This window comes from Macaca thibetana, chromosome 2, assembly GCF_024542745.1.
Source record: "Macaca thibetana thibetana isolate TM-01 chromosome 2, ASM2454274v1, whole genome shotgun sequence".
NCBI lineage: Eukaryota > Metazoa > Chordata > Mammalia > Primates > Cercopithecidae > Macaca > Macaca thibetana.
Window position 1 is genome coordinate 32,474,847 of NC_065579.1, and position 24,986 is coordinate 32,499,832.

The 24,986-nt window shown below is 41.1% G+C and overlaps 2 protein-coding genes across 4 annotated transcripts in view; one reads left to right on the forward strand and one right to left on the reverse strand.

The window, feature by feature from the left end:
- The window catches only part of BTD (biotinidase), a 45,530-nt gene extending 23,944 nt beyond the window's left edge, over positions 1-21,586 (reverse strand). The window contains exon 1 of the mRNA XM_050777588.1: positions 21,453-21,586. Within this exon, the coding sequence (XP_050633545.1) occupies positions 21,453-21,586 (134 nt within the window). The remainder of the gene's footprint in view (positions 1-21,452) is intronic.
- A 202-nt stretch (positions 21,587-21,788) lies between these two features.
- Positions 21,789-24,986, forward strand: part of HACL1 (2-hydroxyacyl-CoA lyase 1) — a 40,220-nt gene continuing 37,022 nt past the window's right edge. For 2 of the 3 annotated variants that reach the window (XM_050777582.1, XM_050777578.1), the window contains exons 1-2: positions 21,790-21,963; positions 22,151-22,255. In XM_050777582.1, the coding sequence (XP_050633539.1) occupies positions 21,883-21,963; positions 22,151-22,255 (186 nt within the window). In that variant the 5' untranslated portion in view covers positions 21,790-21,882. Of the gene's footprint in view, positions 21,964-22,150; positions 22,256-24,986 lie in introns of all 3 variants that reach the window. The other variant, XM_050777573.1, reaches the window with a different exon arrangement.

A 24,986-nucleotide genomic window follows, 5' to 3' on the forward strand; every position in this document is an offset into this window, starting at 1 on the left:
AGAGGGGAAAAAAACATCTTATATATAGAGAAGCAAAGACAAGAAAGATATCTGACTTGTCAGAAATCATACAAACAATAAGATAGTGATGTGAAATATTTAAAGTGTTGAGAGGAAAAAAGTACCTACCTAGCATTGTATGTCTGTATTAGCCCATTCTCACACTGCTATAAAGAACTACCTGAAGCTGGGTAATTTATGAAGAAAAGAGGTTCCACAGGCTGTACAAGAGGCATGGCTGGGAGGCCTCAGGAAACTCAGAATCATGGCAGAAGGGCAAAGGGGAAGCAAGCGCATCTTCACATGGTGGCAGAAGACAGAGAGAGCTAAGTGGGAAGTGCTACACACTTTTAAACAACCAGATCTCATGAGAACTCTGTCATGAGACAGCACTAGGGGGATAGTGCTAAACTGTTAGAAACCATCCACATGATCCAATCACCTCCCACCAGGCCACACCTTCAATACTCGGGATCACAGTTCAACATGAGATTTGGGTGGGAACACAGAGCTAAACCATATCAACATCCTACAAAATTAACCTTCAAAAGCAGAGAAATAAGATACTTTCAGACAAAACCATGCGACAATATCACATAAAATGTTCAATTAAAACACCAAAACTCGGAAAAAGAGTGGAAGACAAAAACAGGAACAATGAACAAAGGCGGCAAGTAGAAAAAAGTAACAAATATGGTAGATAATAATCCAATTATATCAATAATCACTTTAAAAGTCAATGGTCTAAATATATCAAGTCAAAACAAGAGATTGTTACAGTAGATAAAAAACATGACTCAACTATATGTTGTCTACAAGAAACCCACTTTAAATATAAAGACACATGTAGATTGTGTAGTAAATGGATGGATATACCATCCTAATAGTAACTGATATGGTTTGGCTGTGTCCCCACCCAAATCTCACCTTGAATTGTAGTAATCCCCACGTGTCAAAGGTGGAGCCACGTGGAGATAATTGAATCATGGGGGTGGTTTCCCGCATACTGTTCTTGTGGTAGTGAGTAAGTCTCATGATATCTGATGGTTTTATAAACAGAAGTTCCTCTGCACAAACTCTCTTGCCTGCTGCCATGTAAGACGTGACTTTGCTCCTCATTTGCCTTCTGCCATGATTGTGATGCCTACCCAGCCATATGGAACTGTGAGTCCATTAAACCTCTTTCCTTTATAAATTACCCAGTGTCAGGTATGTCGTTATTAACAGCATGAAAACAGACTAACAGTCATCAAGAGAAAGCAGGAATAGCTATATAAATTTCAGACACAGCTGACTTTAGACCAAGGAAAGTTATCAGGATTAAAAAGTGGATCATAAAAGGGATCAATTTAATAAGAAATAAAAATCCTTAATGTACACGTGCCAACAATGGAGCATCAAAATACATGAGGCAAAAATGGACAGAACTGCAAGGAGAAACAGATGTATCCACTATTATAATTGTAAACTTCAACACTCATCTATCAGTAATGGATAAAATCCAGAAGGCAGAAAATCAGCAAGGACATAGTTGAATTCAATAGCACCATCAATCAACTGTATACAAGAGACATCTATAGACTACTTCATCTAATAACAGCAAAATACAGATTCTTCTCAAGCTCACATGGAACATTTACCACGACAAGACACACTGTGAGCCATAAAATGCACCTTAACAGATTTAAAAGAGTAGAAATAATACAATGTCTGCTCTCAGACCACAGTAGAATTAAACTAAAAATCAATAACATAAATTTAGCAGGAAATACCCAAAATACTTAGAAATAAAACCACACAGTTCTAAATAACAAATGGGTCAGAAAAGAAATCCCAAGAGAAATGTACAAAAGAATTAAGATACAAGATTAGTAGTCTAAAGTTTTACTTCAAGAAACTAGAAAAAGAAGAGCAACTTAATTCTAAAGCAAGAAGAATGAAAGAAATTATAAACACTAGAGTAGAAATCAATGAAATGTAAAGCAGGAGACCAATAGAGAAAAATGAAACTAAATTCTGGTTCTTTGAAAGATCAAGAAAAATCAATAAGCCTTTAGCCAGGCTAAGAAAAAAAAAATAGAGAAGACACATATTACTGACATGAGCAATGAAAGAAGGCACATAACTACAGATCCCATGGACACTGAAAGAATAATAAAGGAATATTATAAACAACTTTATTCCCCAAAATTTGATAACCTAGATGTCAATTTAAGAAACTGATGTCCAGGCATGGTGACTCACGCCTGTAATCCCAGCACTTTGGGAGGCTGAGGCAGGTGGATCACCTGAGGTTAGGAGTTGGAGACCAGCCTGGCCAACATGGTGAAACCTCATCTCCACTAAACATACAAAAATTAGCCGGGTGTGGTGGTGGGCACCTGTAATCCCAGCTATTCAGGAGGCCGAGGCAGGAAAATTGCTTGAACCAGGGAGGCAGAGGTTGCAGTGAGCCGAGATTGCACCACTGCACTCCAGCCTGGGCGACAAGAGCAAAACTCCATCTCAAAGTAAAGGAAAAAAAAAGGAAAATGATAACAAATTCCTTAAAAGACAGAATTTGCTAAAACTCACATAAGAAAAACAGACAATCTGAAGAGGCCTATATGTATTAGACAAATTGAGTCAATAATTCATAATCTTTTAAAACAGAGATCACCAAGTCCAGGTGGGTTCACTGGTGAATTCTACCAAACATTCAGAAATAAACCATACCAATTCTCTACTATCTCTTCCAGAAGACAGAATCAGAGGGAATACTTCTTAACTCATTCCATGAGGGCAGCATTACCCCAATACTGAAACAGACAAAAACATTACAACAAAAGAAAACTACTGTGAGGATTAATTTTAGATGTCAACTTGAATGGATTAAGGAACACTGTAGAAACCTGGTAAAGCATTACTTTTGGATGTGCTTGTGATCAGCATGAGAAGGTGAGTGTGTGAGTCTAAGTGGATTAGGTAAAGATGAGCCACCCTCAATGTGAGCAGGCACCATCTAATAAGCCAAGAGCTAAGAGAGGAAAAAAAACAGAAAAAGCAAGTGTGTTGATTTATCTGCAGGAGCTGGGATATACCCATCCTCTCCTGCCCTGGCCTGTGGACTCCAGGACTTGCACTAGCAGCCCTCTGGGTTCTCAGGCCTTCGGCCTTGGATTTAGTTATGCCATTAACATTCCAGGGTCTCCAGCTTGCAGATGGCCTGTCATTGGACTTTTCAGCCTCCATAATTGTGTGAGCCAATTCCTCTAATAAATCTCTTTCGTATATCTCTCTCTATATATCCCTTTGGCACTGTCTCCCTATTACAGGAAGTCAGGGACCCCGAACATAGGGACCGGCTGGAGCCGTGGCAGAGGAACATAAATTGTGAAGATTTCATCTTTATATGGACATTTATCAGTTCTCAAATAATACTTTCATAATTTCTTATGCCTGTCTTTAATCTCTTAATCCTGTTATCTTCATAAGCTGAGGATATACGTCACCTTAGGACCACTGTGATAATTGTGTTAACTGTACAAATTGATTGTAAAACATGTGTTTGAACAATATGCAATCAGTGCACCTTGTAAAAGAACAGAATAATAGCAATTTTTATGGACTCCTGCAGAACCCTCAGGCTTACTAGGGTTGCGAAAACTCAGCCCTAGTAAATTTGTGGTCAGACAGGTTCTCTGCTCTCGAACACTGTTTTCTGTTGTTTAAGATGTTTATCAAGACAATATGTGCACCGCTGAACATAGACCCTTATCAGTGGTTCTGCTTTTGCCCTTTGCCCTGTGATCTTTGTTGGACCCTTATCAGTGGTTCTGCTTTTGCCCTTTGCCTTGTTCCCACAGAAGCATGTGATCTTTGTTAGACCCTTATCAGTGGTTCTGCTTTTTGTCCTTTGAAGCATGTGATCTTTGTACCTACTCTCTGTTCTTACACCCCCTCCCCTTTTGAAACCATTAATAAAAACTTGCTGGTCTGAGACTCAGGCGGGTATCACAGTCCTACCAATATGTGATGTCACCCCTGGCGGCCCAGCTGTAAAATTCCTCTCTTTGTACAGTCTCTCTTTATTTCTCAGCCGGCCAACACTTATGGAAAATAGAACCTATGTTGAAATATTGGGGGTGGGTTCTCCCAATATCTCCCTAGAGAATTCTGACTAATACAACTACGGAGAAGTATCTCTCATGAATATAGATGCAATAATCTTTAGCAAAATCCTTGGGTTGGTGCAAAAGTCATTTGCCATTACTTTCAATGGCAAAAACCACAATGACTTTTGCACCAACAAATATTAGCAAATTGAATCTCATAACCCATAGAAGAAATTATATACCATGACTAAGTGAAATTTATCTCAGGTATGAAAGGTGGGTTCAATATTTGAAAATCAATTTATGTAATCTATCACATTAACAGGCTAAATAAGAAAAATCACATGGCTCAGGAGGTGGAGGCTGCAGTGAGCTGTGTTCGCACCACTGCACTCCAGCTGGTGCGACAGAGTGAGACCCTGTCTCAAAAAAAGAAAAGAAAAATCACGTGATCATATCAATAGATGCAAAAAAATAGATGTCAAATAGATGTATTTGACAAAATACAATACCCATTTGGAATGATAATAACTCTCAGTAAACTACAAATAGAGGGGAACTTCCTCAACTTGATTTAAAAAAACCACCTACAGCTAACATCATAGTTAGTGGTAAGAAACTAGAGCCTTTATACTAACATTAGGAACAAGGTAATGATGCCCCCTCTCACCACTGCTTTTCAACATCATACCGTAAGTCCTAGCTAATGCAAAAAGCAAAGAAAAGATACAGACTGGGCAAGAAGAAATAAAACTGCCTTTGTTCTCAGATGAAATTGTCATTGATGTAGAAAATTGGAATGAATTAATAAAAAATCTCTGTAATAAGTTATTATACCATTCTTGTAGGATACAAGGTTCATATGCAAACATCAATTTATTTCTCATATATCAGTGAAGAACAGTGGACTTTTAAATTTAAAACATAATACTATTGGCTGGGCGCAGTAGCTCACGCCTGTAATCCCAGCACTTTGGGAGGCCGAGGCAGGTGGATCACAAGGTCAGGAGATCAAGACCATCCTGGCTTACACAGTGAAACCCCATCTCTATGAAAAATACAAAACATTAACCAGGTGTGGTGGTGGACATCTGTAGTCCCAGCTACTCAGGAGGGCTGAGGCAGGAGAATGGCATGAACCCGGGAGGCGGAGCTTGCAGTGAGCCGAGATCATGCCACTGCACTCCAGCCTGGGCGACAGAGCGAGACTCCATCCCACAAGTAAATAAATAAAACGATAACATTATTTATATTTGTACTCTACATATGAAATATTTAGGCATAAATTTTTTAAAAATGTGTAAGGCCTGTGTGAAAAAAACTACAAAACTCTGTTGAAAGAAATCAAAGCAGCACTAAATAAATGCAGAGACTCAATATTGTCAAGATGTCAGTTCTTGACAACAACTTGATCTATAGATTCAACACAATCCCAACTGAAATCCCAACAAGTTATTTTGCAGGTATCAACAAACTGATTCTAAACTGTATATGGAGAAGTGGCTTATGCCTGTAAGCTCAGCACTTTAAGAGGCAAGGCAGGAGGATCATGTGAGGCCAGGAATTTGAGACCACCAGCCTGGGCAAAATAGAGAGACCGTATTCTCTACAAAATTAAAAAAGAAATTTAAGTTAGCTGTGCAAGGCAGTGTGTACCTGCAGTCCTGGCTACTCAGCAGACAGAAGTGGGAGGATCACTTGATCCCAGGAGTTCAAGGTTATAGTGAGCTATGATCACGCCACTGCATTCCAGCTTGGGTGACAGAGCAAGACCTGTCTCTAAAGAAATACATAAAAATAAATTGCATATGGAGAGGTAAAAAGACCAAGAATGGCCAACACAATATCGAAGAAGAATGAAGTCAGAACACACACTACCAACTTCAAGACATTATAAAACTGTAGTAATCCAGACAATATGATATTTTACCTATTGGCCAAAGAACAGACAAATAGATGGAACAGAATAGAGAATCCAGAAATAGACCCACATAAATACAGTCAACTGGTCTTATTTATTTATGTGTGTATTTATGTATTTATTTATTTTACAGATGAGGTCTCACTGTGTTGCCTAGGCTGGACTCGCATTCCTAGGCTGAAGCAATTCTTCCACCTCAGCCTCCTAAAGAAAACTATGGAACTCTACTGAGCAGCTGGGACTACAAGTGTGCACCACTGCACACCAGGCTGGAGTCATCTTTGACAAAGGAGCAAAGGCAATGTGATGGAGCAAAGACAGTCTTTTCAACAAATGGTGCTGGAACAAACGGACACCCACACGTAAAAAATAAATCTAGATAAAGATCTTATACCCTTTACAAGAAGTAACTCAAACAGATCATAGATCTAAATGTAAAGTACAAAACTATAAAACTCTTAGAAGATAACATGGGAGAATATCTAGATGACCTTGCATTGGGCAAAAAAGAAAGAATTGATACACTGGACTTCACTAAATGTAAAACTTTTGCTCTGCCAATGAAACTGTCAAGAAAAGAAGAAGATAAGCTACAGACTGAGAGAAAATATTTGCAAAAGATTTATCAGTTAAGGCCGGGCGCGGTGGCTCAAGCCTGTAATCCCAGCACTTTGGGAGGCCGAGACGGGCGGATCACGAGGTCAGGAGATCGAGACCATCCTGGCTAACACGGTGAAACCCCGTCTCTACTAAAAAATACAAAAAACTATCTGGGTGAGGTGGCGGGCGCCTGTAGTCCCAGCTACTCGGGAGGCTGAGGCAGGAGAATGGTGTGAACCCGGGAGGCGGAGCTTGCAGTTAGCTGAGATCCAGCCACTGCACTCCAGCCTGGGCGACAGAGCAAGACTCCGTCTCAAAAAAAAAAAAAAAAAAAGATTTATCAGTTAAAGGAATGTTATCCAAAATATCAAAGAACTCTTAAAACTCAACAATAAGAAAGTAAACAACTTGATTATAAAATAGGCAAAAGGCCGAGCGTGGTGGTTCACGCCTGTAATCCCAGCACTTTGGGAGGCCAAGGCAGGCGGACCACGAGGTCAAGAGGTCGGAACCATCCTGGCCAACGTGGTGAAACCTCGTCTCTTCTAAAAATACAAAACATGAGCTGAGTGTGGTGGCTCGTGCCTGTAGTCCCACCTACTCGGGAGGCTGAGGCAGGAGAATCACTTGAACCCGGGAGGCAGAGGTTGCAGTGAGCCGAGATTGCACCACTGCACTCTAGCCTGGGTGACAGAGTTGGACTCAAAAAAAAAAAAAATTAATTAATTAATTAAATAAAATAGGCGAAAGATCTGTATAGACATCTCACCAAGGAAGATATACAAATGGCAATAAACTTATGAAAAGATGCTCAGCATCATATGTCCTTAGGGAATTGCAAATTTAAAAAATCAGACACCACTATGCACCTATTAGAATAGCCAAAATCCAAAACACTGACAAGACTAAATGCTTAGTTTGGTAGAAGGAAAAAACAAACCAATTTTTTTTTTTTTGAGAGGAAGTCTCGCTCTTGTCCCCCAGGCTGGAGTACAATGGTGCGATCTCGGCTCACTGCAACCTCCGCCTCCCGGGTTCAAGCGATTCTCCTGCCTCAGCCTCCCGAGTAGCTGGGATTACAGGCACCTGCCACCACACCCGGCTAATTTTTGTATTTTTTAAGAGAGACAGGGTTTCTCTATGTTGGTCAGACCTGTCTCGAACTCCTGACCTCAGGCCTCCCAAAATTGCTGGGATTACAGGTGTGAGCCACTGCTCCTGGCCCAAAACAATTTTTAAAAAGACTAAATGCTGTTGAGAATATAGAGCAACAGGAAGTCTGGTTCATCGCTGATGGGAACACAAAATGACACAGCCACTTTGGGAGGCAGCTTGGCATTTTCTTACAAAATGAAAAATACTCTTATCACATGATTCAGCAATCATATTCTCTGTATTTACCCAAAGGAGTAGAAAACTTATGTCTCCACAAAAAACTGCACAGGAGTGTTTACAGCAGTGTTTTTCATAGTTACCAAAACTTGGAAACAATCAAGATATTCTTCAGTAGGTGAATGGATTTATAAAGTGTGGTACATTCAGACAATGGAATATTATTCAGTGCTAAAAAGAAATGAACTATCAAGCCATGAAAAGATACGGAGGAACCTTAGATGTACACTATTAAAGGAAAGAAACCAATCTGAAAAGGCTACATACTGTATGATTCCAATATGTAACATTTCCAGGGGTGGAAAAAGCAAAATTGCAGAGATAGTAAAATGATCAGTGGTTGCCAAGGGTTAAGGGAGAAGAAGTGAATCCTAATGTAAACTATGGACTTAACGTTATAACAATGTGTCAATGCAGGTTCAGTGATTATAACAAACACACCATTCTAGTCTGGGATATTGATAATAGGGAAGGCTATGCATGTATTGGGACAGGGAGTATATGTAAACTTTGTGCTCAATTTTACTGTGAGCCTAAAACTTCTCTTTTGTGGCATGGGAGTTAGAATTGTTAAAAAAATTGTTTATAATGTACCAGAGATGACAAAAGCGAAAAAAAGATGATGAGACATGGAAGACATACATAATGTTCCATGATATTTCTTTTCTTTTCTTTTTTTTTTGAGACGGAGTCTCGCTCTGTTGCCCAGGCTGGAGTGCAGTGGCCGGATCTCAGCTCACCGCAAGCTCCGCCTCCCGGGTTCCCGCCATTCTCCTGCCTCAGCTTCCCGAGTAGCTGGGACTACAGGCGCCCGCCACCGCGCCCGGCTAGTTTTTTTGTATTTTTTTAGTAGAGACGGGGTTTCACCATGTTAGCCAGGATGGTCTCGATCTTCTGACCTCGTGATCCGCCCGTCTCGGCCTCCCAAAGTGCTGGGATTACAGGCTTGAGCCACCGCGCCCGGTCTGTTCCATGATATTTCTTATTGGAATTTCAGAAGGGGAAAATACAGGCTGTGTGCAAAGGCTCATGCCTGTAATCCCAACACTTTGGAGGTCAAGATGAGAGAATCGCTTGAGGCCAGGAGTTCAAGATCAGCCTGGGCAATATAATCTCTACAAAAAGTAAAAAAGTATTAGCTGGGCATGGTGGTGTGCACCTGTGGTCCCAGGATCTCAAGAGGCTGAGGTGGTAGGATTTTGAGCCCAGGAGTTCAAGGCTGCATTGGGCTATGGGTGTGCCACTGTACTCCAGCTTGGGTGACAGAGCAAGACCTTGACTTAAAAAAAAAAAAAAAAAAAAAAAAAGAAAGAGGGAGAAAATACATAAAATGACACATGACACATTACACATGTTTGAAGGTAAAATAGGTGAGAATTTTACCAATAAAATACAGAAATCCATAGATTCAGGACAACCAAAAAGAAATCTACACACAACATAAAGAAACCAGAACACCAAATACTTTAAGAAGAAAAAAATCTTAGACGCAACCAGAGGGAAGAGAGATTACCTTTAAAGACACAGTGACTTGAAAACAGCAGACTTTTCAAGAGTAACAGTAGAAGTAAGAAAACAAAATCTTCAATGTGCTAAGAAAAAATAACTGTGAACCAGAATGGCCTTGTTCACACATAAATCTCCTACAAATAAACAGTAGAGGAAAAACTCACTCAAAAATGAGTAAATAAAAAGCTCAAGATCTTTTGAAAGATACCATAACAAAGGTTATACCCCCCAAAATTGCCACAATGCAAATAAAAAGTGTGACAAAACATTCTGCCATGAGTGAAAAAAAACACTGCTTATATTAAATAAAGGCACAAAATAGACCAAGACGAGAGAATTAAAAGATGAAAGGGAAAAAGGGGAGAAGGGGAGGAAAGGAGGGGAAGAGAAGAAGGTGAGGAGGGGAAGAGGGAAGAAGGGAGTGGGGAATAGAAAGCGGGGAGACAGATGAAATATTATCTGGCAGAGCTTAGGAAAGAAACAGAAGAAAAAATTAAAACGTCAAGAAATTAGGGCAAAGACAGAAGCAGCAAAAGCAATCAGAAGATGCTGTAAATAAATAAGCAATATGAATGGAAATACAGAATTGAAAAGGAGTCCACAGGAAATGACAGGGAGAACAGGTGAACGAGATCCATCTATGCATAATTGGAAAATACATAAAAGAAAAAAAAATAATATGTGGTGGACACACCCTAAGGTGACTCCTTGTATAATCCTCTTTTCTTGAGTGCAGGTGGAAATTGTGCTCTGTTCTAACCAACAGAATCTGACAAAGGTGAAGGGCTTTCACATATGTAGTTAAAATCCCAAGCCAGTTAATCTAGTTAATCAAAAGAGATGATCCTGCTGGGTCTGACTTAATCAGGTCTTTAAAAAAAGAACTGGGGTGCTGCAAGATTTCAGATATACTCTCTCCCCTGCTGACCTTGAAGAAGCAAGCCACCATGAATACAACTGCAAGGAAATTCATTCTTTCGACAATCAGTTGAATTTGGAAGAAAACTCAGCCTCAGATGAGACCATGAGGCCAGCTGACAACTTCACTGCAGCCTTGTGAGATGGTGACCAGAGGATCCAGTAAAACTATGCACAGACTCCTGACACATAGAGACTTTGAGATAATAAATGGGTCTTGTTTTAAGCTGCTAAATAGGTCGTAGGGTAAATTTTTATACAACAATAGACAACATATAATGGAGCAAACAAAATATTTAAAGATGAAGAAAACTCACCAGAAATAAAAGCATATTTCAATTTATAGACTGAAAAGAGATAGCAAAACTCAAGAAAGAAAGGAACAGAAGGTCAACATCAGCAGATGGCCTAGTAAAATTCCTGATCTTCAAAGATAAAGTAAGAATCATTTGGGAAGCTAAATAAAAAGATCAAGGGCATTTATTAGGGGCAAAAAATCAGGCTGTCCTCAGACTTTACTACAATAACACCAATGCCAGTAAAAGCCTATAGAATCCTTCTGGAAAGTAAAACATAAGCCAGAAATTATATATTATGCCAACCTATGGTTGAAGTAAAGAAAAAAAGCCAGATAATAGGTATGAAAATGTAAGAACTCAGGGAATATTATTCTCATCGGCCTCATCAGCCTTTGAAAAAATGCATAGAGGGTAATCTTCGGCTAAGTAAGAGGTGAATGGAAAAACTGGCAAGAGCCTTGAATATAAAATAAACATAAGGATTATGTTTATAGAACACAGTGCAAATGTTATTAACTCTGGCAGTGTAGAGATTGTAAAACTAACAAAAGGTGGTAAGAGTGAGGAAAAGAGTAATGGCATGCTCAAGAAAGCAAAAGGAAGGAAATAAAAATAAGACTGCCCAGAACTCTGGGAGGCCGAGGCGGGCGGATCACGAGGTCAGGAGATCGAGACCATCCTGGCTAACACGGTGAAACCCCGTCTCTACTAAAAAAAATACAAAAAACTAGCCGGGCGAGGTGGCGGGCGCCTGTAGTCCCAGCTATTCAGGAGGCTGAGGCAGGAGAATGGCGTAAACCCGGGAGGCAGAGCTTGCAGTGAGCTGAGATCCGGCCACTGCACTCCAGCCCGGGCGACAGAGCGAGACTCCGTCTCAAAAAAAAAAAAAAAAAAAAAAAAAAGACTGGAAATTAAATTAGAAAACAGAAAAATGAGAGAATGAATAAGTATGTCTAAGGAGTTGTTGTTTAGAGGAAAAAAAAGGTAAAGACAAATGATCAGCTAACCGAATTAAGAAAAAAAGAGAAACAAATATACAAAATAAATAATAATAAAGAGAAATCTATAAATGCAGAAGAAGTTTTCAAAATAAAGAATAATCACCTCATTCAATCCTATATTGATAAGCTTGAAAATTTAGATGGGTAATTTCCTAGAAAAAATATATATATTTGTTTTGTCTTTTTCTTTCTTTTTTTTTTTTTTTTTTGGAGGCAGTCTCGCTCCATCACCCAGGCTGGAGTATAGTGGTGCAATCTCAGCTCATTGCAACCTCTGCCTCCTGGGTTCAAGCAATTCTTGTGCCTCAGCCTCCAGAGTAGATGGGATTGAAAAATATATTTTTATCAAAACTTCAGATAAAAGAAAAAACTAAACCTTGCCAACAATCATAGAAGAAACAGTTATCAAACAATCATTCCCTCCCATTCTCCACCCTCAAAACAGGCCCAAATAGTTTCTAGAAGAATTCTTTCTAACCATAAAGGATAATCAAATAATCCTAATGCTACTCAATGTGTGTGAGAATATAGTAAAAGAAGGCATTTTTTCTTATGAAGTGATACAAATCTGATAATAAAACTGACAAAGGCAAGAGTCATATAGGACCCAGGATCCCTCTCTTTCTGGGCCTAACTTCTTGGCATGTAGCTTCCACCTTCAAAGTCATCTTACGGTTCCAAAACGCCTTCTGCAACTCCAGTTATCATGCTGTACAGGGGAAGAGTACAGAGGGTACTTGCCAGTTTCATCAGCTTTCCCAAAAGCCCTGCCCAGTGACTCCTATTTAAATTGCTTTGGCCCATGTGTGGACACGTGACCACTCCTAGCTACAAGGAAGGCTGGGCAATGTAAACCACATTATCACCCTGAATAAAATCAGGATTTTTTCAGGTAAAAATACAGGTGGCCCAGTTAAATTTAACTTTCAGATAAATAAGTATGTTAGAACATACTTATACTACAAAAAATTATGCATTGTTCATCTAAAGTTCAAATTCACCTGGGAGTCTTGGTGTCCTGTTTTTTTTTTTTTTTCTAAATCTGACAACATTACCCATGAGGCATCAAGCAACCATAACGCTGACTTTTATAGTCATCACTTCTTTGTCTTTTAAAATAGCTTTATCACCCAGTGTGCATCCCTAGACACGGTAGTTTAGTCTTGCCCACTAAAAAAACTCTGTATCTTTTAAATCTCTTTTAATCTAAAGTTTCCTCTTCCACCCCTTCTAGTTCCTTAAAACTAATATAATAAACTAGATGGCTTCAAAAGAATGAAGTCCAGGGACTACTTGTCCTACCAACATCAAGACTTATTTTAAAAATAGAGAAATTAAGATAGTGTGGGATTGGTGTTAGGATAGGAAAAGAACAGAGTACAGAAATACATCATAAATGTGTGAGCATGACATTCCACAGAGGGGAAATTATGTATCACTGGGATGAGAATCAACTATATTATGAATGGTGCTTGGACAACTGGATGTTATGGTAAATTGACTATAAAAAAGGCCAGCAACTGCTCCCCTCTCTGTATCCATGTTCCATTATCATGTAACTTTAATGCCTTTAACTCAGAGTCTGAGCCCAGTCACATAACTTGCTTTGGCTAATGAGATGTCAGCAAACACTGCACATAGAGGCTTGCACAATGAGGCTTATTCCCTTTTGCAACCTGCTGCCATCAAATGAAGAAGTCCAGCTAGTCTGCTGAGTGGTGAGAGCTTTGTGGCTCATTGGCAATATGCCTGCTACCCCAGTGGACAACTAGCTAACCTCCAGGGGCTGAGTGACTCAGCTCACTGGCAACTGACCACCAGACACACAAGTGAGCCAAGTAGAGCCCAGCCTCATAGGAATATATGTTAAATAAATGGTGGTTCTTTTAACCCACTAAGTTTTGGGGTGGTTAATTACACAGCAAATCTAATTGACATATATTATATGGATTCCTACTTCTCAACATACAAAAATCAATTCCAGGTAGAGACTTAAATATAAAAAATTAAACTTCACACTTTTTGATATCCAAAAAAATCCTCATAACCTCAGGTTAGAAAAGTTTTCTTTAGCAAGTTACAAAAAAAAAAAAAATAAGGAAAAAGAATTGTCAAATGTGACTACAAAAAAACCCTTTATACCTCTACAATCACTATTAACAAAGTTAAAAGACAAATAATTAGCGTTCAGAATACATAAAGGGCATCTACAAGTCAAAAAGCAAAAAATAATCAAATAAGGAAATGGGCAACAGATGTAAACAGGTAATTCACAGAAAAAGAAACACGCATGGCCAATATATATATACAAATATAACTTAACCTTATTAGTAGTCAGCGAAATGGAACTGAGAAGCCATTTCACATCTAAAAATGTTTAAAGCTTCACAATTGAGACTATGGAGAAAGGGTAGCTCTAATACACAGATCTTGGGAGTATAAATTGGTATAATACTTTGGAGATCAAATGATGATGACCTCCACCTTGATATATATGTAGAAACTCTCACACATGTGCACAACAAGGAAACATGCAAGAATTTCAGAGCACACTGTTTTTACACCAAAAAAACTAAAAATGACCCAAATATCCATCATCTAAAGAATGGATAATGTGGGAATTATAAACACCAAATTCAAGACAGTGGTTACCTCTGCAGGACAGGAAAAGAGGTGTAATGGGGAAAGGATACCCAGGGGCTTCATTATATTTGTGATGTATTTCTTAAGCCAGCGGCTGGGTACATGGGTGTATATTAATCTCTGATCCTATTCATGTGTCTGAAACATGTCATACATGTTAAATGTATTTTTTTAAAGTGTAAACAATAAATCACAGCTAAGCTCCAAAGAAGAACTCAAAGGTTATGATGCAAAAAGAAGTTTAAGGGCTTAAGTTCATCATGAAGATGTCCCCATTTCAACCCCCAAACCCTGGGAATCACTCAGAGATTCTTCCCTAGAGATAAGTCTTTGTTTTGCTGACATGGAGAATAGATTAAGCTCAAAACAAAGCAATAAAGTACAAATTAAAAAGTTAAAGGAAAGGGCTGTAATGAATGCTAATGGCAAAGGAAGCAAGTGAAAACAAAATATTTCAACACTAGTACCATATTTCATGGGTGATAGCTGCCCCCCTACCCTGTGGGACACTCCCCCAAGTGTGGAGTTCCATCATACGGAGAAATATTATGATTTCTTTTCTTTTCTTTTCTTTTTTTGAGACGGAGTCTCGCTCTGTCACCAGGCTGGAGTGCAGTAGCGCAATCTCGGCTCACTGCAACCTCCGACTCCTGGGTTCAAGCGATTCTCCTGCCTCAGCTTCCCCAGTAGCTAGGATTACAGGCGCGCATCACCATACCCAGCTAATCTTTGTATTTTTAGTAGAAACAGGGTTTCACCATGTTGGCCAGGATGGTGTCAATCTCCTGAACTCATGATCTGCCCACCTCGGCCTCCCAAAGTGTTGAGATTACAGGCGTGAGCCACCACGCTGGCCTATATTATGATTTCTAAGCTATTTGAGATAAATCTCTTACACCCTCATAGCACAACATAGAGTTGTCACTATTTTCTGATGCATTTTACACAAGTAAACGTCCTCATCAGTGATGTAATGACTGCTGCTGTCAAACTATCTCAAATGCTCTTAAAAAAAAACCAAACTCATAATGGATGAATACAAAGCTAAAACAAGGGAACAACATTCCTTCTGTTTTCTTCCCACGGCACTCCCTGCTTCAGTCCTGGGTCTCCCTGGCATTAAAATGTAGAGTAAAGACACAGGGCTTGCCAGCTCAAGCCAAAGGCAGGAATCCAAGCTTTCTCTAGGTCACAGAGTACCTGGGGAAAACTCTCAGTGTCTGTCAACCGACATCAGGCACTGGGAGTTTCATTATCAAGCTTTTTTATTAGTGAGTTATTATTGATATCAATCCTCAGCTCAATAATAAAGTTGCTTTTCACTGGGTTTGTTTCAAGCCTATTGCTGAGCTTTGGTACTTTGAAGTCCACAAATTTAATAAGCAGCAAAGAAAATCAATTTAACCCACTTTATTCAAAGAACCTTTTCATTACATTATTTTACTTCCTATGTTGACATATTTCCTACAGCACATTTCCTGCTGTACAGTTTTCGCATTGCTATAAAAAATAGTGTTCTATATAGATTCCTTTTTTTGTTGTTTCTGCCTTTTTTGTTTTTGAGATATTCAGTTTCAGCTTCATCATCTTTATGTCAGGCAATTTCATTTTAGGCTTCTATAATGTATCACAAATGACCTTGATTCATTTCCTCATTTGATAAGTAAACATTTCACATTTTGATAACACGTTTGTGAGAATATTTAATCACAAGTTCAGCTAGTGTTATGTCTTAAAATAATCACAAGGATTTTTAGTGTCCTTGTTAGTGTATTGAAATTAAAATGCACTATCCCAATTTGGGGGCTTTAAGAGTTACTGCCTGTAGAAGCTGCAGTCTTTAGAGAATTAATTTTCTCCAGGCACTATATTTGCAACTCTTACTAAATTACCTGGTTGCCTGGATATCTCCTTGGCCCAGATAGAAGAAAACCAACAATTTGCTCTTTTTCATAATCTTAAATCCAGAACCCACAAATAGAGTAATTGGTATGCAGATTCTTTGATGACTAGCTCTGCTCTTTGGAGAGCATGTTATGAATATTTTAGCCTTTTCTTTTAAACAGGTTAGCTTTATTCCTCCTTTGACTTCCTCCCACCAATCAGTAAATAAGCAAAAGCAAATAAAATTTCAGTAAAATATCCAACAAATAAAGTGTTATACCTATTGCCAATGAAAGTAATAAAGAATGTGGATAGTGTTTACAGAGAATGCACAGAGGGCCTCTGAGAAATTACAGAAGAATCCTGGGATTCTGTCAGGGGTATCCAATCTTTTGGATTCCCTGGGCCATACTGGAAGAAGAATAATCGTCTTGGGCCACACATAAAATACACTAACACGAATGATAGCTGATGAGCTAAAAAAAAAAAAAAAAAAAAAAAAAGGGTCGTTGCATACATCTCATAATGTTTTAAGACAGTTTATGAATTTGTGTTGGGCCGCATTCAAAGCCGTCCTGGGCCAAGGGTTGGACAAGCTGGCTGTAATTACAACTGGATTGCAAAGGAGTTGCTCCTTGGCCCCGTTAATTCAGGGAGCCAGAACTCAAATCACTTCCTTCTGCTGAATCATCAAGCCCAAGTTAACAATTGAACACTGCATTCTGAACTGAAAGGTGTAAAGGTGAAAGCAAGTTTAAACAATCCCAATGATTTTTCTTTGTTAAATGGCAGAATCCAGCCAGTTGAGTATTTATCCTTTTGCAAAACCAGTTAACTGAATTCCAGGTATTTGTTCCAATTCAGAGTTGTTTTCATTGCACTTCATACTGAGTGGTTCTGTCAGTGTTTCTTCTGACACAGAAGTAGGGCTGGTGAACTGACTATCTGCCATCGATACAGCTTGTTCTGCCAATGTCAAATCAGCCTTGAATCTGTCAATCCAAATTAATCAACAATATTCCTTTGGTGACAGGCAATTATATGTTTAATTAGTAAGTCATGCTTCTGGCACGAATATAGAGCTAGGGTTCTCAACTCTGGGCTGCAAAGCAAAATCAGGTAGCAGCTTTTTAAAAATACAGGTGCCTAACTTGTCCTAAGATGCTGATTCAGGAGATCTGGGGTAGGGCCCAAGTAACTATTTGGAAAAAGCTTTCCAAGTGACTCTGATGCAACAGGGGCAGAGACTGTCACAGAAGGTACTGATATAAATAATACATGATGGAAGGGGGTGGGGTCCATACTTCTCCAACAAGGACAGGAGGCATTGTGTCAAGGACTATTCAAAGTGCAAAGATGATTTCACATCTTTCTTCTTTTTTCTTTTTGAGATAGGATCTCGCTCTGTCACTCAGGCTGGAGTGCAGTGGTGCAATCTTGGTTTACTGCAACCTCTACCTCTCTGGCTCAAGTGATCCTCCCACCTCAGCCTCCTGAAGAGCTGGGATTACAGGCATGTGCCACCACACCCGGATAATTTTTGTATTTTAGTAGAGATGGGGTTTCACCATGTTGGCCAGGCTGGTCTCGAACTCCTGACCTCAAATGATCTGCCCAGCTTGGCCTCTCAAAGTGCTGGGATTACAGGCATGAGCTATTGTGCCCAGCCCATTTCACATCTTTCTGGAATGTCAATTTTACTTGACAGGTAAGCAGTTTAAAACGTCATTTTTATTTTGGGTAGTGATTTTATAGGTATGTATAGATATATATATAAAACTGTCAAAACTCATCTGACTAACATTTAAGATCTGGGCATTGAATTTTATCCTTATTATAACTTAAAAAATGTCATTTTAAAGTTAAAATATGGATACATTCTAGATAGAATGCAAAATCTGCATTTTCTTTTTAGATATACTTTGAGACTTGAAAGAAGTCACCCTCTTAGATGGGTCCCTGATATAGTTTGGTTGTGTCCCCACTCAAATCTCATCTTGAATTATAGCTCCCATAATCCCCACATATGAGTGGTACCTGGTGGAAGGTAACTGAATCATGGGGGACGGTTTTTCCCATGCTGTTCTTGTGATCAAGTTGTGATGGTTTTATAAATGGGAATTTCCCTGCACACACCCTTGTCTGTTGCCATGTAAGACGTGCCTTTGCTCCTCCTCCATTTTCCACCATGATTGTGACGTCTCTCCAGCCATGTGGAACTGTGAATCTATTAAACCTCTTTTTCTTTATAAATTACCCAGTTTGGGATATTTCTTCATAGCAGTATGAAAATGGACTAACACAGAAAATTGGTAATGCAGAGAGTGGGGCACTGCTGTGAAGACAACCGAAACTGTGGAAACAACTTTGGAACTGGGTAACTGGCAGAGGTTGGAACAGATTGGAGGGCTCAGAAGACAGGAAAATGTGGGAAAGTCTGGAACTTCCTAGAGACTTGGAGAGCTCAGAAGACAGGAAAATGTGGGAAAGTTTGGAACCTCCTAGAGACTTATTGAATGGCTTTGACCAAAATGCTGATAGTGATATGGACAATAAAATTCAGGCTGAGGTGGTTTCTGATGGAGATGAGGAACTTATTCAGAATTGGAGTAAAGGTTACTCTTGCTATGCAAAGAGACTAGTGGCATTTTGCCCCTGCCCTAGAGATCTGTGGAACTTTGAACTTGAGAGAGATGATTTAGGGTGTCTGGCAGAAGAAATTTCTAAATGGCAAAGTGTTCCAGAGGAAGCAGAGCATACAAATTTGAAAAATTTGCAGACTAATGATGCAGTAGAAAATAAAAACCCATTTTCTAGGGAGAAATTCAAGCTGGCAGCAGAAATTTGCATAAGTAATAAGGAGCCAACTATTAATCACCAAGACAATGGGGAAAATGTCTCCAAGGCATGTCAGAGACCTTCACAGCAGGCCCTCCCATCACAGGCCCAGAAACCTAGAAGGAAAAATGGTTTCATGGGTCAGGTCCAGGGTCCCCCTGCTGTGTGTAGCCTAGGAACTTGGTGTCCTGCATCCCAGCCATGCCAGCCATGGCTAAAAGGGGTCAATGTACAGCTCAGGCCTGGCTTCAGAGGGTGCAAACCTGAAGCCTTGGCAGCTTCCACATGGTGTTGAGCCTGCAGGTGCACAGAAGTCAAAAATTGAGGTTTGGGAACCTCTGCCTAGATTTCAGAGGATGTATGGAAATGCTTGGATGTCCAGGTAGAAGCTTGCTGCAGGGGTAGAGACCTCATAGAGAATCTCTGCTAGGGCAGTGTGGGAGGGAAATGTGGGGTGGGAGCCCCCATACAGAGTCCCTACTGCTGCACTGCCTAGTGGAACTGTGAGAAGGGGGCCACCATACTCCAGACCCCAGAATGGTAGATCCACTGACTGCTTGCATCATGTGCCTAGAGGTGCAGGCACTCAATATCAGCTTGTGAAAGCAGCTGCGAGCGGGAGTTGTAGCCTGTAAAGCCACAGGGGCAGAGCTGCCCAAGGCCGTGGGAGCCCAGCTCTTGCATCAGCATGATCTGGATGTGAGACACGAGGTCAAAGGAGATCATCATAGAGCTTTAATATTTGACTGCCCTGCTAGATTTTGGACTTGCATGGGGCCTTTAGCCCCTTTGTTTTGGCCAATTTCTCCCATTTGGAACAGGTATATTTACCCCACACCTGTACCCCATTGTATCTAGGAAGTAACTAGCTTGCTTTTGATTTTATAGGCTCATAGGCGGAAGGGACTTGCCTTGTCTCAGATGAGACTCTGGACTGTGGACTTTTGAGTTAATGCTGAAATGAGTTAAGACTTTGGGGGACTGTTGGGAAGGCATGATTGGTTTTGAAATGTGAGGATATGATATTTGGGAGGGACTGGGGCAGAATGGTTTGGCTGTGTCCTCACCCAAATCTCATCTTGAATTATAGCTCCCGTTATCCCCACATGTGGTGAGAGGGACCCAGTGGGAAGTAACGGAATCATGGGGAGGGGGTTTTTCCCATGCTGTTCTTACGATAGTAAGTCTCATGAGATCTGATGGTTTTATAAAGGGCAGTTCCCCTGCACACGCTGTCTTGCCTGCCACCATGTAAGACATGCCTTTGCTCCTCCTTCACCTTCTGCCATGATTTTGAGGCCTCCGCAGCCATTTGCAACTGTGAGACCATTAAATCTCTTTTTCTTTATAAATTACCCAGTTTGGGGTATTTCTTTATAGCAGTATGAAAATGAACTAACACAGTCCCCATATGCAGGGAGGCAACCACTTCACTCTCCTCTGCTTGGGGTGGGGTTGAGGGGTTGAGAAAAAGAGGGGAAGAGCTTTTGAAAATACCCGGGACTAGAGTTTGAAAATGTCCGGGTTTAGAAATCCTTTCACTTCCAGTGCTTCTCATTCATTTCACTACCCATGACCCACCCCCCTCTCATCTCTTTACTGTCCACTTATCACTGGTCTTTTTGCTTAAAATGACTCCAAATCCTCAAAAAATTAAAGTTCCACTGTTTATTATAATTGGGAATTTTATGTTTATTGTCATTGAGCAGAGGGTCTAATGACACTAAGGCAGTAGTTTCAGATATTGCACATTGCAAACGATTTTCACACAAAAATGTTTTAAAAGGCTACCGGGTGCAGGGCTGGTTGTAGGTAGGGACCCAACCTAGAATTATGAAACGCCATAGTTCCTAACTTTGGAAAGAGACGAGCGGAAAGTAATATGGATTAGTAGCAACGGCTGGAGAAAACAGTGCTCTCTACTACCTTCAAGGTGCCCTACTTCATCGCTTGGGACCCAACGGCTGAATAGTGGGTAGGAAACAGGATTCAGGGTCTCAAGCACGGTCTGGATCTACCGACTCTCACCGTCATTTTAACTCTCGCTGGGGTACACACCTGCTTCTGGATTTTAGTAACGTGTGTTACAATCATTTAAGGACTATAAAACCACAAGATTATGAGAGCGTAAACCACAAAGCGTGTAAGTAAATGTGCAGAAAACGCAACGCAGTAGCACAGCAGCAAGGAACAAAGCTAAGAACCCGAACCACACAAGCGCGCCGCGCTTTCCGGCTCCCGGCAGCCTTTGCGCAGCCCTCCCGCAGCCCCCTGGTCGGCCGGGGGCGGGGTCTGGGCCGCACGCCGGCACCACGTCCATTCCACGCCACGCCGCGCCGCGCCCCCTCCGCACCTGCTCTTAGCGCGCCTTCCGCCCCGAATATGCGCATGCGCTACTCTCCCTTTACAGCGCCGAAAACGCTCCGGCTGGCCGACTCCAAGACAATGGCGAGAGGCCTCACAGCGCGGCTTCTTACTGCTTTGCATAGGCAGCAGTCTCCTGCTAGTCCCGCCTCCCTCTGGCACTCTGGCGCGCAAATGGAGGAGCTGGGAAGAGAGCGCAGTTCTGATTGGAGAACGCGCGTGTTTACATTCTCACCTCTCCCGGGGAGTGGAAGAATTTAGACCGCCTCTTCCTTCCCGTTCTTTAAGAGAATTGGTTGCCCTCCTGTCCGTCAGAGGTGCAGTCCCACAGGGGGCGTGCCGCCGTTTTCGCGTTTGCCTCGCTGGGTGACTCCGCTTGTTTGTCGGCTGCATGAGTGCCTAGAGGTTTTCGGTGGAAGATGCCGGACAGTAACTTCGCAGAGCGCAGCGAGGAACAGGTGTCTGGTGCTAAAGTCATCGCCCAGGCCCTGAAAACGCAAGTACGATGGACCTTCCTGGAATGAAACGCTCCTACGGAAGGTGGCGGAGACCGCAATGTTGTCTCGGAGACGAGTAGAAATGGGCGATGGGAGTCGGGGGTTTTCTTTTTAGCGTCCAGGAGGGAGGGAAGGATGTGGCGATGTGGTGGGGCCGTGGGAGATTACTCTCTTGTTCTTCGTCCCTCAGGATGTGGAGTACGTATTTGGAATCGTAGGCATCCCAGTGACCGAAATTGCCATTGCTGCCCAGCAGCTAGGCATCAAGTACATCGGGATGAGGAATGAGCAAGCGGTGAGTATGGACGCAGGTGTCTGAATCCGTTACTGGGAATGATCAATAATAGCGGTAGGTATGCATTGCAAACACTCAGATAGCGCTTACCACTCTTCTGCTGCTTTACACATATATCAATCACTATTGAATATTAACTGTTGTTATACCTAGTTGACAGTTGAGAAAAGACACAGGTTAAGTAAAACTTGCCTTTGGTGACACAGCTGGTAGTAGCAGAGCCAGGATTTGAACCTACGTATTCTGGGTCTGAGTCCATGCTCTTACTACCATACTGTATGTCATGATTGGAAGAGACAGTTTATGAGTAAAGTCTGATTTCCTTATTAGGCTACAGGCTCCATTAGAGCGGGGATATTATTTCTTCACGACACGTCTGGTACCCCCAGTGCTTAGTGTGATGCCTGCATAAGCAAGGTGTTCAGAGGTTACCTGTGGGATAAATGAGTGAAGGCCAAGTCTTTGTTGTATGATCCGTTCGGGGCAGGGTGGAGGATATCACAAATGGTAAAGCCTTAATGGAAACTCAGATGTCTCAGATCCTAGCCTGACGCTCTTTCCACCACATCATGCTGCCACCTTTCTTAGAGGCTTACTTGGAAGCAGGATAAGGAAGGTACGGCATTTTGTCAATCCACTTTTAAGTGCATCAATCCAACCTTGCCCTTCTCTCAGTAGTGCTGGCTTAAAAGATCAAGAATCCAATTCTGTGATATCACATACTGTCAGTCCAGCTGAGGCTAAGTATTCCTGCTCTACACTCCCACTGTTGCTTTCTAATTTAGATTCTTGCCTCCTCTTGCCCAAACAACTGCCTGGCCGCCCTAAATGGTGCCTTTTGCCATCATACGTGAGTGCATGGAGGGCAGAAGTTGTGGTTCATTTGTTATATCACCACAGTGCCTGGCTTGGTTGGTGCTTTCACATGGTATGGATGCTTAATATTATGCATTATTTATTAATTGAATGACATTCTTTATAAGGTTTGAGATTTGTATTTTTTATCTTAAAACTAGCAAGTCTTGAGTTTCTGTTGCTTCTACATTTTACTTGTCTTTGTTAGAACAACATTCTGTTCTTTCATCTGTGTGAAAAAATGAAGCTATTGACCTATGAATGGAACCTATATTTAACTCTTTTTGTAGAGATGACATATCTGCTACTGATTTCTTTATACAGCAAACATTTATTGACTAAATATTGTATACTAAGGATTGTGCTACATAACCTGTAGGGGAGAGGGATGTAAAGGAGGAGTGAGGTTTAGTCTTGATCTTCAAGTTGATCAGTCTTGGAAGGTTAGGGTAAGACTTACAGAAAAAAACTCATCTATTATAACTCTCACAATAGATGTAGTAGCACAGAAGGGATGACTGGTTCTCTTTGAGGACAGAGAAGATTGCCTGTAGAGGTAATGTTAGTTCATGTGGTTCCATCGAGGTAGGTAAAGGCATGGTGAGCTGTGAGACGGGTAGGTAGGTTGAGGTTATGTTGTGGAGAATCTAAAAAGAATTTGAACTTTTTTTTTTTTAACAATAGGCAATGGGGGAGACTAAAGGTTTTTCTAAACAGGTGGGAGATGTAATTAGGCTTGTATTTCAGAAAGATGATGCCAGGCATGGTTGTACATGCCAGTAATCCCAGCTACTTAGGAGGCTGAGGCAGGAGGATTACTCAAGTCCAGGAATTAGAGGCTGCCTGGGCAACATAGCATGACCTCTGTCTCTAAGTTTTATTTCAGCCCCTATAAGCTTAATTGAGGGTTCTTTAGGTCCCATGTGCTGTGTTGGGTGTTGGATACAGAGATGAATGATAGTTCCTGGCTTTAAGGGGCTTACAGCCAAGCTATGGAGACAGACACAAACAATTGTGTTATAAGGTGGTAAGTGCTGTGATAGAGAAATACCTAGGGTGCTATAAAGCCCAGGGAAGGAGTACCCAGGCTCAGCTTCCCACAGGAGATGATATCTGTGCTGTCCAGAAGGATAAGTAGTCATTAACCAGTTAGGAAGGAGGAGGCAGGCTCCTCTGGACATGATTCCTAGATTTTGGGCTTGCTTGATTGTGTGGATCTTACTGTCTGTGACTGAGACTGGGAATATAGAGGGAAGAGCCAGTTTGGAGGAGAAAGGTGATGTTCAGTTTTGAACACATGCATTTGAGATGTTGGTGGAACATCCCAGTAGATGTGTCCCTCAAGCAGCCTGACTCTGTGGTAGTCAGAGGAAAACTTAAATGGTGTCTGAACTAAGGGTAGTGACAGAATGATTCAGAGGGAACATGAAAACAGGCTAAGGCATTCAGGAGCATGTTTGTGCTAAAGAGAAAGATGTAGTTGGGGGTGACTTGATTGTCTTTGATTAGATCCATAGAGTAATCAAGACATACTGACCAATTGGTCAGCAAGTAGGCAGATTGTCAGCAGGTTCATTGTTCTTGAGAGCTTACTGTGTGTGGGCACTATTCTGAGTGTTTTACACATATGAACTGATTTCATCCTCACAGCAGTGCTTTGAATTATTTTCATTTTATGGATGAGGAAACAGAGATGTAGAGCAACTTGCCAAAATTACACAGTAGAAAGTAGGGAAGCTGGGATTTAAATAAAAACAGATTGGCTCCAGAGTCAGCTCTCTAAGTACCATGTACACTGCTCTGCCTGTGAATGGAGGTAGTTTAGTAGAGGAACAGATCTTTTATGGTCATAAAACCGGTTACGGCCAGGCGCGGT